The following is a 12386-nucleotide window of genomic DNA, read 5'->3' on the forward strand; positions in this document are numbered from 1 at the left end:
CATGGGGGAGGCGGGGTTTATGACCTATACTGGGACCAGTCACTGGGGGGGGGGGCGATCGAGACGTTTTGGCTTTACTTTTCAGGGCTTGTGCGACATGCTTGGTTTACACCTGTATTTAGCGTTGTCCACCTGTGATCCGATCAACCAAAACGCATCTTAATACCAGGTGTACATAGGGCAATGACACAAAATCCAAATTGCCTCTACTTAAAGTCTATCGAGTCTGTGAGCTATAGCATTTTGTGATTTTTATTTACTGGAAATTGACTGGAAGGTAAAAACTGGTCTATGAAGGTGGTTGAAAGGCTGACAGAGCACAAGGGATTAGTGATGTCATGCGGAAGCAGTCTTTTTTAAGACATAAACACAATGGGTTACATTTTGATAGATTATCAAGTACATTTTTCCTCATAAAATACTTGTATGAATCGTGCAGAGTAACATTTGACTTATAACTTGGGTAGACAAATAGTAAAGAAGGCTAAAAAGATGATATGCGAGTGGAGAATGGCAAAAGAAAAGGAGGAGAGAGAGAGGCAGACTACCAGTGAAGACTTGCTCCGACATGCTCTGTGCTACGGTAGGAGTTTTTATTACTCTGACACGATCGGGATAGAGAGGGCGAGAGGGGAAGACAAAGATCAACAGAAAGAGAGAGACATCACGTTCACAAATGGCACCATTGTCTGCAGAAAAATTCCCAAAAATGTGTTCGCATTGCTGTGGATGGAGCCCAAATTCATTGTGGCTTATTATTCGAATACGTCCTGGGGATTCAAAGTGTAAACACTGCTTTACATTTAAAGGGCACCTATTAAGCTAAATCCACTTTTACAAGGTGCTTGGACATAAATGTGTGTTGGCAGTGTGTGAACACAACCACCCTACAATAAAAAAAAATTAAACCACTACTTTTTTAATACCCAATCTTTGATGGACTCAATTAACCAGAATGCACTGTGCGAAACTGAGTCATTTGCTCCACCCACTAATTGATGCAGCCTTCAGGTTTGTTCGACTGCGCCGCAAGAACCGACAGCCAGATGACGTCAAGGTTCAGCGAGAGCGATTTAAAACCAAACTCCTCCCTATATGATATGATCTCGCGGTACTTTGACGTCATCCATCTGTAGATTCTTGCGGCGCCTCATGAAGTTGAACAAGCCTAATAACTTCAAGTCAACTTGAAGTTAGCCGGCAAACGAACCCAACCAAAGAGTAACCCCAAAACTCTCGATAAAAGATGACTAGAACCTGTGCAGTATGTGGATGTAAGGACAACAAATTTCGGCCACCTGGAGTTTTTGGTGTTTACATCAACGCGACCCTCAGCTGACACAGCACTAACAGATTACTCGAAAATTTGAATATGCAACAAGCACTTTCGTCAGTAAGATTTCGAGTACTGTTTTCCGCCCAGTTTTTCTGCGGACTCAGATAATGTAAAATGTTAAAAATATCTAAAACATCATTTGGCTTGGTTGTTGCTTGTTTTGTGTAACTACGGTAAACATACTATGTACTGTAGAAAGTTATTATCGTATTGTTGTTATTATGAACACGAGCAAAGTAAGCTAACGTTAGCTCATCCTGTGCAGCTGTCAATCAAATAACGTTATCCTCTACTGTCAATCATCTCACCTAGGGATGCACCGATATGGAAATTTTGGCCGATACCGATAACTCTTTATATTTGGGGGCCGATAACCGATACACATATATATATATGAAGAGTTTCGTTGCAAAACGAGATAACCACCATTTTTTTAATTGTTCAGAAATCTCGTTTTTTGGTTGTGCATTCCAATTAATTTCAATGCAACTGCAGTTGGTTTGTTTTGATTTAAACCTTCATAACTTAAAAAATACAGCTAAGTAGCACCATAAAACAAAATAATAACATGATAACATAATAATAAACATGTTTTGACAAAAATTTTAAAAATGGATTTATCTCGTTTTGCAACGAAACTCTTCATATATAGGCCGATAAATATTCATATTAATTTCACAATGAAAAACTCCCAGACCGCGGACATCTTGTCTTTGCGCTATACTAGCATACTCTTCTTAAGCCCGCAACATGTGTCATCTTTGTGCTATGTCACAGAAAGCACCAATCAAAACTCCACATGGCCAGCAATGAGCAAGTGAAGTGGTTCAACAAACCAAAATAATCCATAATTTATCGGCTATTATTTATCGGCCTAATTTTGCTATCAGACCGATAACCGATAATATTAAAAATAAGCAGTTATCGGCCGATAACGATATGTCGGCCGATATATCGTGCATCCCTAAACTCACCTCAAGACCCGCCCCCATTTAGAACGTTCAGAATATGTAGTTGTGCATTTTCCTTCTGGTGATTTGACGACCTGTCAAAAAGCTTTAATTTTTATATGGAGTTAGTACATTTGATGGCAGCACAATCAACTACATATATGTGACGAAATATAGTGTTGGAGCATAATGTTGTTTTAGGGTGGACTTCCGCTTTAAGCATCCTTTTTTAATACATAAATAACCGCATATGGGTCCGTACATAAGGTTAGAAAAAAATTGGCACTTAGGCAGTACCCTTTTAAAAAGTACACCTTTGCACCTAAAGAGTATATATTAGTATGTCACAGGTACCAAAACTATAAATATCTGTTCTCAAATGGTACATATTACCTTTATAAAGGTGCCGTAAAATAGGAACCTGTATTCACCTAGGCATAGATGAAAAATAAGAGTTCTGTACATGATAATGACATATAGTGAGAGCCTTAAACACTACTGTTTCCTCTTCCTTATGTAAACCTTGTGCATGCAAAGACAGCTGGAAAACAGGCCGATCTCAACATAACACCAACTGTGACGTTACAGTCGAGATGTACGACCCAACATAAATTACACTTTAAATTAAATTAATTACAATGTTGTTACATTGTGCTATATGCTAGTTAATGCTGTATGCTAGCATTGAAGCTGAAGTTATACTATTGACATAACGTTTTGCAGGTTAAAGACACAAACTTACCACTTAAAAATGTCCATTAACAATCTCCAAACAATTGATTACTCCTCAAATTTTGTATCTTCTCAAACATAAGGTCTGTTTACACACACAGAGCTACTGAAGGCGCTAGGGCTGGGTTTCGATTCAAATTTCAAGAATCGATTCGATTCCGATTCTCAAGATCTTGAATCGATTATCATTGTTCGATTCAATTCGATTCGATCTTGGAGATTTAGATAAGTGTTTTTGAAAAAAGCCCGAAATGGTGCCAGATAGGGGTGCACGGAATGACCAAAAATCTATTCCATGAGTCATTTTATTTTACGGTAACAGTATATTTCATGGTATACATGTTTTTCAGTTTTTTGGATTATAAAAATGTGCAGTTATTTGCCACTCACTATAGCGTTTAACTGCTCACCACAGTTTTAAAATATGGACAATTTAAAGTTAATAATGTTAAAGTGAAAATGCCCAGAGGATAACAACAGATTAAGTCTTAATAGACAGAATTTTGTTTTTAATTGAGTTATTACTTTTATAGACTATTGAAGCTATAGTATGCATTGTATTTTGTATTTATGCATACATTACATTAAAAATAGGCAGTATGTAAAATGAACAGGTATAAATTTATGCACAAACCTACAGACAAGATAATACCTGTATATGAGAGACAGAGCTCTATATAGATATTATGACGGGTGCTATGATGTGATGAAGTCTGTTTTAAGGTCTTGACGCTCTTTACTTCCTATTGCACATTAACATTTGTGTCTCTTTCTCGTCTTTCTGATCAAAGATGTTTGCACTATAAGCAAATTAGGCGTCAAACTACATCGCTCCAGCAGTGCACGTGTCACTGATATAAACGCGAGTTTTGTCTTGCTAAAAGTTCAGAAACCTTTACAACTATTATCATTATGTGTAAGAAGAACTCTTTATTTGGCGACCCGTTGCACGCGCCTCAAGAAACCTCTGCCCATCAGAGACCGGCTGCATGAGCACAGAGGGAGGGAGAGAGAGATTCGCTGGAGACCCGCGGTGGATTCACTGCATGGCGCTTATTATAAAAATTACACAAATAACTCGTTCATTTGTTATGAGTGGATTATTTTACATGTAGATCGCAGCTTTGAGCGTTTCTAGAGTTTTCAAAACAACCGCGTTACTGAACGCTATGTTCGTTGTTTTAATGTCCTTCCACCTCGTGCGCATGCGTGAATTCAATGACGCGGCAAGTTAAAGTTATTAATTATTAAATCGATTCTTTGAGTTACGGATCGATCTTTAGAGATTAACATGAAAATCGATTCAGACTCGGCGAATCGATTTTTTCAACACAGCCCTAGAAGGCGCTGCTCTGTGAAACAACCAATCAGAGCAGAGCTCAACATTATTATTCATGACCCTTTCAAATAAGAAAATAATAGATAATTTCATTCTGGATGCAAATCCTAGGGTTGTTAATGGACATGTAAAACCATCTCTGGATAATTTTTGCAAGCCACATAGCTTTCTATGTAAATATCAGAGAACAATTTAACATAATATTTCAATGCATTCTTTGGCACCTTTAAAGGGTACTGCCCCAGTGACCACTACGGACCATTTTAACTATTTCTGCCAGTGTACATGACAGACTTTTATACGTGCGAGGTTATAGAGTTCACTTTTGCGAAGTGCACACTCATCCTGTTCTCTGCGCAAACTGTGCCAGTGTGTTGGCAGGGCCGGAGGTGTCAATCTGCCTGGTTTGTTTTTATACGTGCCCTTGTTATCCTGAAACTTGAGGCTGTGATTAGCGAACCGCTGCCCCGTGAAAGCACGCAGAGAGCCTGTTGCGGGACACAGCGCTTGCTGAAAATAGCAGCTCAGCAAAAGAGGAGAAAGCACAGGAGAAATGAAAGGAGCGAAAGGAGGGAAAAAACAAAACTGGTGGAATGTTCCAGTGTGTAATGTTCTGGAGTATGCAGTGGTTGAAAACGGGATACAAAAACAAGCAATAACTGAACGGAGGAGACAAAATCTCATTTATTTCTCCTAGGCACCATCGAGACTCTCCTGCATCTCAGATTTGCCAAGACTACAATGAACTCAAATGCTTCATCAAATTCTTTTGGAGATTTGGTGAACAGTCATCACAGACAAACTTTCTTCAGGAAAACATGCCTCGATAAAACCACACACACACGAGAAGACCAGGAACGTGCATTAGGAAAGTAAATATGCTCATATTTGATTCTGTGTTGACTTTAAGTCACCCGAGCTTAGAAAGGGCAACATCGGAGCATTAAAACTTTCCTTTGAGAAAGTTTAATTCAAATAGGCCTTTCAGAAAGTACCCGGTTGCCAACAGATTTAGAAAAAAGCGGCACATTTAGGAACGCACATGGGGCACGCCACAAACAGACATGAGACACAACACTGAGATCTCTCTTTCTTTTTGCCTTTCAATGATGCACACAAAAATCCACTGTTCCTAAGCGCGGTGAGTCAGACGAATGGAATTACTGCTCTGCTGTGATCATCTGTGTGGCAGAGGGGGTTTCCTTCATCAGGAAAGAGCGCAGACCAGATGAGAACACACACACACACACACACTAAACGACTGAGAAAAAAAATACAGCAAACAACATTAAAAAAAAACAAAAAACGTGCTAAGGAACACAAACAACGGAGAGAAAAACATAGATAGGGCAATATTCTAAAAACATGACTTGAAAACATAAAGTTTCTTTTTTTGTATAAAACTAACCACCATCTGTTCCTGTAACTCCTGCTCTCGGCTGTTTGGAGTTGAATATCTACTCAGGCTACTGGAGAAGGCATCAACGTCCCTCTGCATGTGTATATGTATTTATGCACATAAAGCAGTAGTTCAACAAAAATGAAAATTTATTTACTCGCACTTATGCTATTTCAGATGTCTACGACTTCCTTTTAGTTGTGAGTTTTATTTTTAAATAAAAATATACGTCACTTTGGGCACATATATATTAGGTCCCAAAAACTTTGAGCTCCAAAACAAACAAACAAACATTCACCCTTACAGAAATGCATATGGTTAAAGGGGCCATGGCACAAGACTTTTTTAAGATGTCAAATAAATCTTTGGTGTCCCCAAGAGCACATATGTGAAGTTTTAGCTCAAAACACCATATAAATAATTTATTATAGCATGTTAAAATTGCCACTTTGTAGGTGTGTGCAAAAATGTGCCGTTTTGGGTGTGTCCTTTAAAATGCAAATGAGCTGATGAAATTCAAACACTGATCACAATGATGGTGGTTTGTTGCAATTAAAACTCAATTGTGCTTTTCTCTGCCCTAAATGGCAGTGCTGTGGTTTGATAGTGCAGATTAAGGGGTGGTATTATTATAATAATAAGAGCTCCCTATGACATCATAAGGAGAGCCAAATTTCAACGACCTATGTGCTTGTAGAGAATGGTTTACCAAAACTAAGTTACTGGGTTGATCTTTTTCACATTTTCTAGGTTAATAGAAACACTGGGGACCCTAGCACTTAATCATAGAAAAAGTCAGATTTTCATGCCATGGCCCTTTAAATATATGAGGAGTTAATATATGCCAAAAATTCAATATTTAAACATACAAAAATATTTGGCGAGTATGATAGCAACTTCCCCTCAACTTGGCTGCAAATTACAGTCATGATATAAAAGTCTAGATAATTTACCAACAAAGCAATGCCAGCCGTGGAACATTTTATACAAGTGTTTTCTTTTAACATAGGTAAGCAATGTGACATTCATCAAGACCAGCATGTCCTACTGCGAGATCAAAAGCTTAGCGCGCCTCGCACCCCTTCCGTGATGCTTAAAGCGTGTGGGGCCGTAGCATATTTTGTCTCCCTTGAGGCCTTAGGCGACGGCCGTCTGCTCAGGGTTAACCTGACGAGAGCGCAGATCCAGGTGCGATCTGTTAGCAGTGCCTGATCTCCACATGTACACATTCCTTCGGTCTCCCATTCGCTTCTTACTATCCAAGGTCTATCTCTTTCGTCCTGTCAGAAGGGAGACGCATTTTTTTGGGACCACGGTTGTTAATATTCGACATCTGCCTTTTGGAGCTGCGTTTCTCGGGGTTGGAGGAAAGGGGTGAGGGATTCAGGGGCCACAAAGAGGGTGCAGACCTCCGAGCCACATCAACAGGAAACATATTTACTCAATCCGGAGAACGTCAAAGAAAAGGGGAGAACTAATGCAATGGATTCAAAATGCAGTGTTTAGATGCAGAAGGCATTAACACGGCTACTTACAATAAAAAACAAGGTGAACTCACCGAATTACAAAAAAGAGCAAATAAATAATGTGGAAAGGGGTCATTACTTTGGAATGCATGTGCGCGTATGAGCACGGTTGGGCCAGCGTGCCACGTTTAACAGACGTCCTGATGGGAGCCAATCAAAACTGTGTCTGTGAGAGAAAACACAGCTTAACATACAGTGATGAACCCGAATGTTTTTATAAGAATGACAAAGGTGCGAGCGCTCCGGGTTAAGGACACACTGCTCCACGACACAATCCAGCTTTACCGGCACACGTGGCAATGATTCACCAGACTTATTTAAATATATGAATTTGGCAGACACTTGCAAACAAGCTATCTGTGTTCCTGGGAATCAAACCCATGCCCCTTGCTCCACCAGCTTAATGCTTTACAAACTGAGCTACAAAACCTGCTACAGGGGATTTTACACTTTTATATTTTTCACATTCGGCATACGCTTTTACTCAAAGCGACTTACATAACTAATAATAAATGTATAGCTTAAATTTACCATGTGTTCCCTGGGAGGCAAATCCATGACACGCTGCTAACGCAAACCCAATGCTCTAAAAACTGAGCTACAGAAATGATCTAAAATCCAAGCTTTCAGATCAACAACAATTCAAACTAGGGGGTAGGCCCCCTTGGGGGACGTGAGATGGTGCCAGGGGCCCCAGTTTCATAAATACTTTTTAAAAATACATCAATTCATCATAAATTTTCAATCATAAACCTTATGCAGGGTTCACAACAGATGCGTTAGACGAGGCAAGCGCGAGTGATTTACATGTTAAGTCAATGCAAAGACGCGATTAGGCATCCTGTGGCGCGGTAAGCGCGGCGCAAATTGAGCTGTCGCGGGAAATGCGCGAGTTGAAAAATCTGAACTTCTATGGGTTTTCGTGCCGAGTTAACCAATCAGAACCTTGCTGTAGTAGTGACGTGATTACAGGAAGTGAGCGGAGAGGAGACGTCTCAGCGGAGTCGTAGAAGCCCTCTCATGACACAAATTTCCACGTGAATGTCTCGAATGACTAGAATCTCACGCGCAAATGAAGCGAGTAAACTCAAATGTTCAAGCGTCCAACTACGCGCGAATAGCACGTTTTGCCGCCTCTACCGCGGATGGTGGGAATGCACCATTAGAAAAATAACCAACCGCACGACATCAAATCATTTGTTTTCTTTAATTCAAATTATATAAGAGGATGCACCCATAAACTGGAAAAATAGATGACGACGCAACATTGCTTCCTTCCATTTTAATAAATTGAAAGCAAAAATGTCCTACCATGGGCGCTGCCATGTTACGTAAAAACGTCAGTTTGGAGCAAGGGCATGTGCAGAAGTATCAAACTTGCGCCCAAACGCTTGCGCACCCAATTCAACCACGCTCCTTGAACGTTTAATTTGACTGGCTTGATAAAATACGGTAAGTTAAATACAACTGTTTTTGTCATTGTGTGAAATAACACAGAAATCAAAAATGAATAGTTAGTTTTATCTTTAATCTTCCCTCAAAGCTCCGACAGTCCGCTCAGAGAAGCTGTCAATCAGAAATGTCAATCATAATGAAACGTCCTGTTTCTATAACATCAAATTAGGCTACTAGCTAAAATGAAACTTACACAAAAATTAACAATTGATCATATATCAGCGTGAAAACCTTTCGGAAAATTTGATTGGAAGTTTAAATATTTTTTTATTTAGAGCCGAGTCCCATTAGATTGCGTGGAGAGGGTGGGGTTTATGACTTATATTGCAGCCAGCCACCAGGGGGCGATCAAAGAGCCAGCAGCTTCGCTTTTCAAAATGTATGAGGCACACCCGGATGCACGGATACATGAAGCTGGGCACATGCCAAAAAGTTTGAGAACCAATTACCTAGACAGATGCTAGCTCAGGTAGCTCAGTAGTAGAGCACTCCACTAGTATTGCATCCAAGAAACCTATAAGTTACACCTTGTAATGCACTGTTAGTCGCTTTGGATATAAGCGTCTGCTAAAACTTGCGCTTTCCTATTCAAACCAAGCTATGGCAACATAACCATACCACAAAAAAGGCAATTATTTAAATCCATGAGATCAGCATAAAGGGTTGAACGAGCTCCATTCAGCAGTTTTCGATACAGTCACTCTGTTTCACATGAGTAATATGTTGCACCTCTATACAGAATTGTTTTATTAAAAGATAAGCACATTCGACTGATCACGCCAACTGTATGGTGCCCAGGACAGGGAAAACCTTTATCAGCAAATTCTTTAAAAAAAAAAGCAAAGTCAACATCAAAAAATAACAAGAGACTTTGGCTTATCCAGAGCGGCACGGCCACCTGGCAAAGTAAACCTTAGTTGTAAACCAAGTTCTTATCCCTAACATACCAGAAAGTTACTGTGGCATCACACCTGTGAGGATCTGATGGTCCTGCAGATCTTTTAAGCTAGCCGTCTACATTCTCTCTCTCTCCCATGAAGCATTGGCCAGCTCAGTCTCGGCCAAAAACCAAACATTTTTCCACTGCTGATTCTGTTATTCTCATTGGCCAAATTGAATTAAACTGCCATTAAGCTTCTCTTAGATGTGTGAACTGATGCGAGCCTCGGAGATATGACGTAGTACACTGTGGTCTAAGCTACTGTGACTCTCTGCTTTTAATCTTTGCAAAAGACAAGAGTCTGACTAAGCGAATTCGCCTGCCTTTATAAAGTTAAAAAGACATTATGAGGTCAGATCTTATTTAGTGTAGGGATTTGGTGACCGAATGCCTTTCTGCTCGAACACACAACCACAAACCTCTTCCTAAAACCAGGGCTGGAAATTATTTTGACACACTTTGAGCAGTCACATGGCCTAGACTGCACAAATGGTTAAAAATAACTATTAATATTTTAAATGACTGCAAAGTTGGGATTGTATTCTGTTGATAGTATTTCAAGAGATGCACAGAATGAAAGTTGAGACAAAGACAGAGATTGTCATAGCTAGATTAATTAAAGTGAAAGTGACAAGCTTGTCAAGTATGCAATGCACGCACGCACGCACACACAAGACTGGCAACTCTTGGGTGGGTTATTTACAAGCCTGACTCTCTAACCAGTAGGCTACAACTTCCCCCAATAATTTACTTATCCTATAGACCTATCCATTTACTGTATTAACCAAAACCATCAGCCTACTTTAAGCAGTCCGAGTGGAAGAAAAAAACAATTAGACCAACCTTGGATGCATTGCAAAGCCCCATCTTCCGTGCGGATGGTGAACGTCTCACCTGGATTCACCTGGACCAGGATCACCTGTTGCAAAATCAAAGTTCATGACATGACCGTGTGATACCGATCAGTTTTTATTTGTTCAATCTGCACAATGATCTCACCTGCTGTGATGCATCTCCACCGATCATGTGGTGCATCATGGCAACCTCGCCGCTCAGTGGTGGCGGGAGGTCCAGCATTTGGTCCGTCATCATCATGGTGACGAACATTCATGGAGCCTGAGAGAGAGCAAAGGACGCCGGCTCTGTTAAAACAATGTGTGACAGTATAAATGAAACAGCTCAGACTGATATTCCAACCAGCAAATCGGCTATGAATGGGTAATGATAAAGACTTTTGCCAAGCCATCCGATGTGCAGAAGTACACGTGCGGTTTCTAATACACACATTTAAACACACAGCTCATTGAAAGGCTACTGGTGGCTTATGGAAAGCAGTGAAATCATGATGATGATGTCACCGATGTTTATATGATGATGTAATCTGTAAAAAGATGATGTCATCTGTATATAAATGCAGTTATGAGGCAAAATTCTCTATAACGCAATTGGAAAGGTGCGTTAAGAGGAAAATAAATAGAAGACCGAATCTTTGTTAGCCTCATTTATGTAGCAACAGCCATTAACCCAAAACATCCGAAAATGTTGGTGGGTAATTAAAACAAAATGGTCAAACCTGTGCCAAACCTGCTACCACATAATTAAGACAGAACAAACTGCTTAGTTAATTAAACTGTAAACAAAGCCAGAAAACATCCTTAAAGCAACACTATGTAGTTTTTTGACCTTTAAATAATGTCTCTAAAATTATTCCTATTAACTATTAACTGGATGAATTCTACTGCTGCTGCAACCTGAGCAGCCTCCTAGCTGCTACAAGCACACTCTGAAAGTCGCTATTAAGTATTAAGTTTACAACGAATTTGCGCTTAAGGTGCGTGACAAAAACACGCGTACACTTCAGTTAGTGAGGTAAAGATGCGATTAAAGTGTTTACATGGCCGCATACTGCTGAAAGGTATGTATGGACTTATCTAACTCTGGGGGATACGGTGAATAAGCTAAATTCCCAAAATCTGGGTGTGTTCCTTTAAGAGTCGTACATTTAAAAACATACGACTGTAAAAGCTTCTGCTTCGCATACAAACTCTTCTTCCTCTGCACAAAGCATTATGGGTAACATTAGCCAAAAAACACACACTTAAGGTATAACAGATAAAAGCTTTTACCATTTTCAACATGCCACACCATGAGATGCATTAACTTTACTTTCAAACATATAGCACACATAGTATCCAGCTAAGCAGTACAAGACACCTTCACAACAGACGTAAACCGGCAGTAAATCTTGACGCCGTTCTGCAGTGACATATGTAAACGTATATACCATTTAGCTTGATGTGTAAACGTTTAACTTTTCTCTTCATACAACAAACAAGCTTGCGTGTCACACTGAACACCTCCCAGAGTAAACAACTGTGATTCACATGATGCCTACCCAATCAAAGTTCAGATGCAGTGGAAAAAATCAGGATGTCATCAGCTGACCTGTGCCATTTCACTTTACGAAAGCAAAAATCTGTCCCATTTACCTCCAAAAGTAAACATAATTGAGGTCAAACCTAGTGCGAAACTGAAAACTGTATGTTCTGAAGTAGCACAAGAAAAACTGTACAACATTTTACCATGATAAACACAGAACAGAAGCTTAAATCCCTACTAAATGTAACAGTATCAGATAGCATTACCATGGCATTTTGATACACACTAATTGATTATCACCATATTTATGCGTCTTGCTTTACAGCATTT

General features: G+C 39.7%; 1 protein-coding gene across 4 annotated transcripts in view; it reads right to left on the reverse strand.

Moving 5' to 3' along the window:
- Positions 1-12386, reverse strand: part of fndc3bb (fibronectin type III domain containing 3Bb) — a 74116-nt gene that overhangs the window by 50301 nt on the left and 11429 nt on the right. For 3 of the 4 annotated variants that reach the window (XM_055181997.2, XM_055181995.2, XM_055181993.2), the window contains exons 2-3: positions 10677-10819; positions 10521-10596 (exon numbers count right to left, since the gene is read on the reverse strand). In XM_055181997.2, the coding sequence (XP_055037972.2) occupies positions 10521-10596; positions 10677-10784 (184 nt within the window). In that variant the 5' untranslated portion in view covers positions 10785-10819. The remainder of the gene's footprint in view (positions 1-10520; positions 10597-10676; positions 10820-12386) is intronic. The other variant, XM_055181994.2, reaches the window with a different exon arrangement.

This window comes from Misgurnus anguillicaudatus, chromosome 25 (genome assembly GCF_027580225.2).
Source record: "Misgurnus anguillicaudatus chromosome 25, ASM2758022v2, whole genome shotgun sequence".
Classification (NCBI taxonomy): Eukaryota; Metazoa; Chordata; class Actinopteri; order Cypriniformes; family Cobitidae; genus Misgurnus; species Misgurnus anguillicaudatus.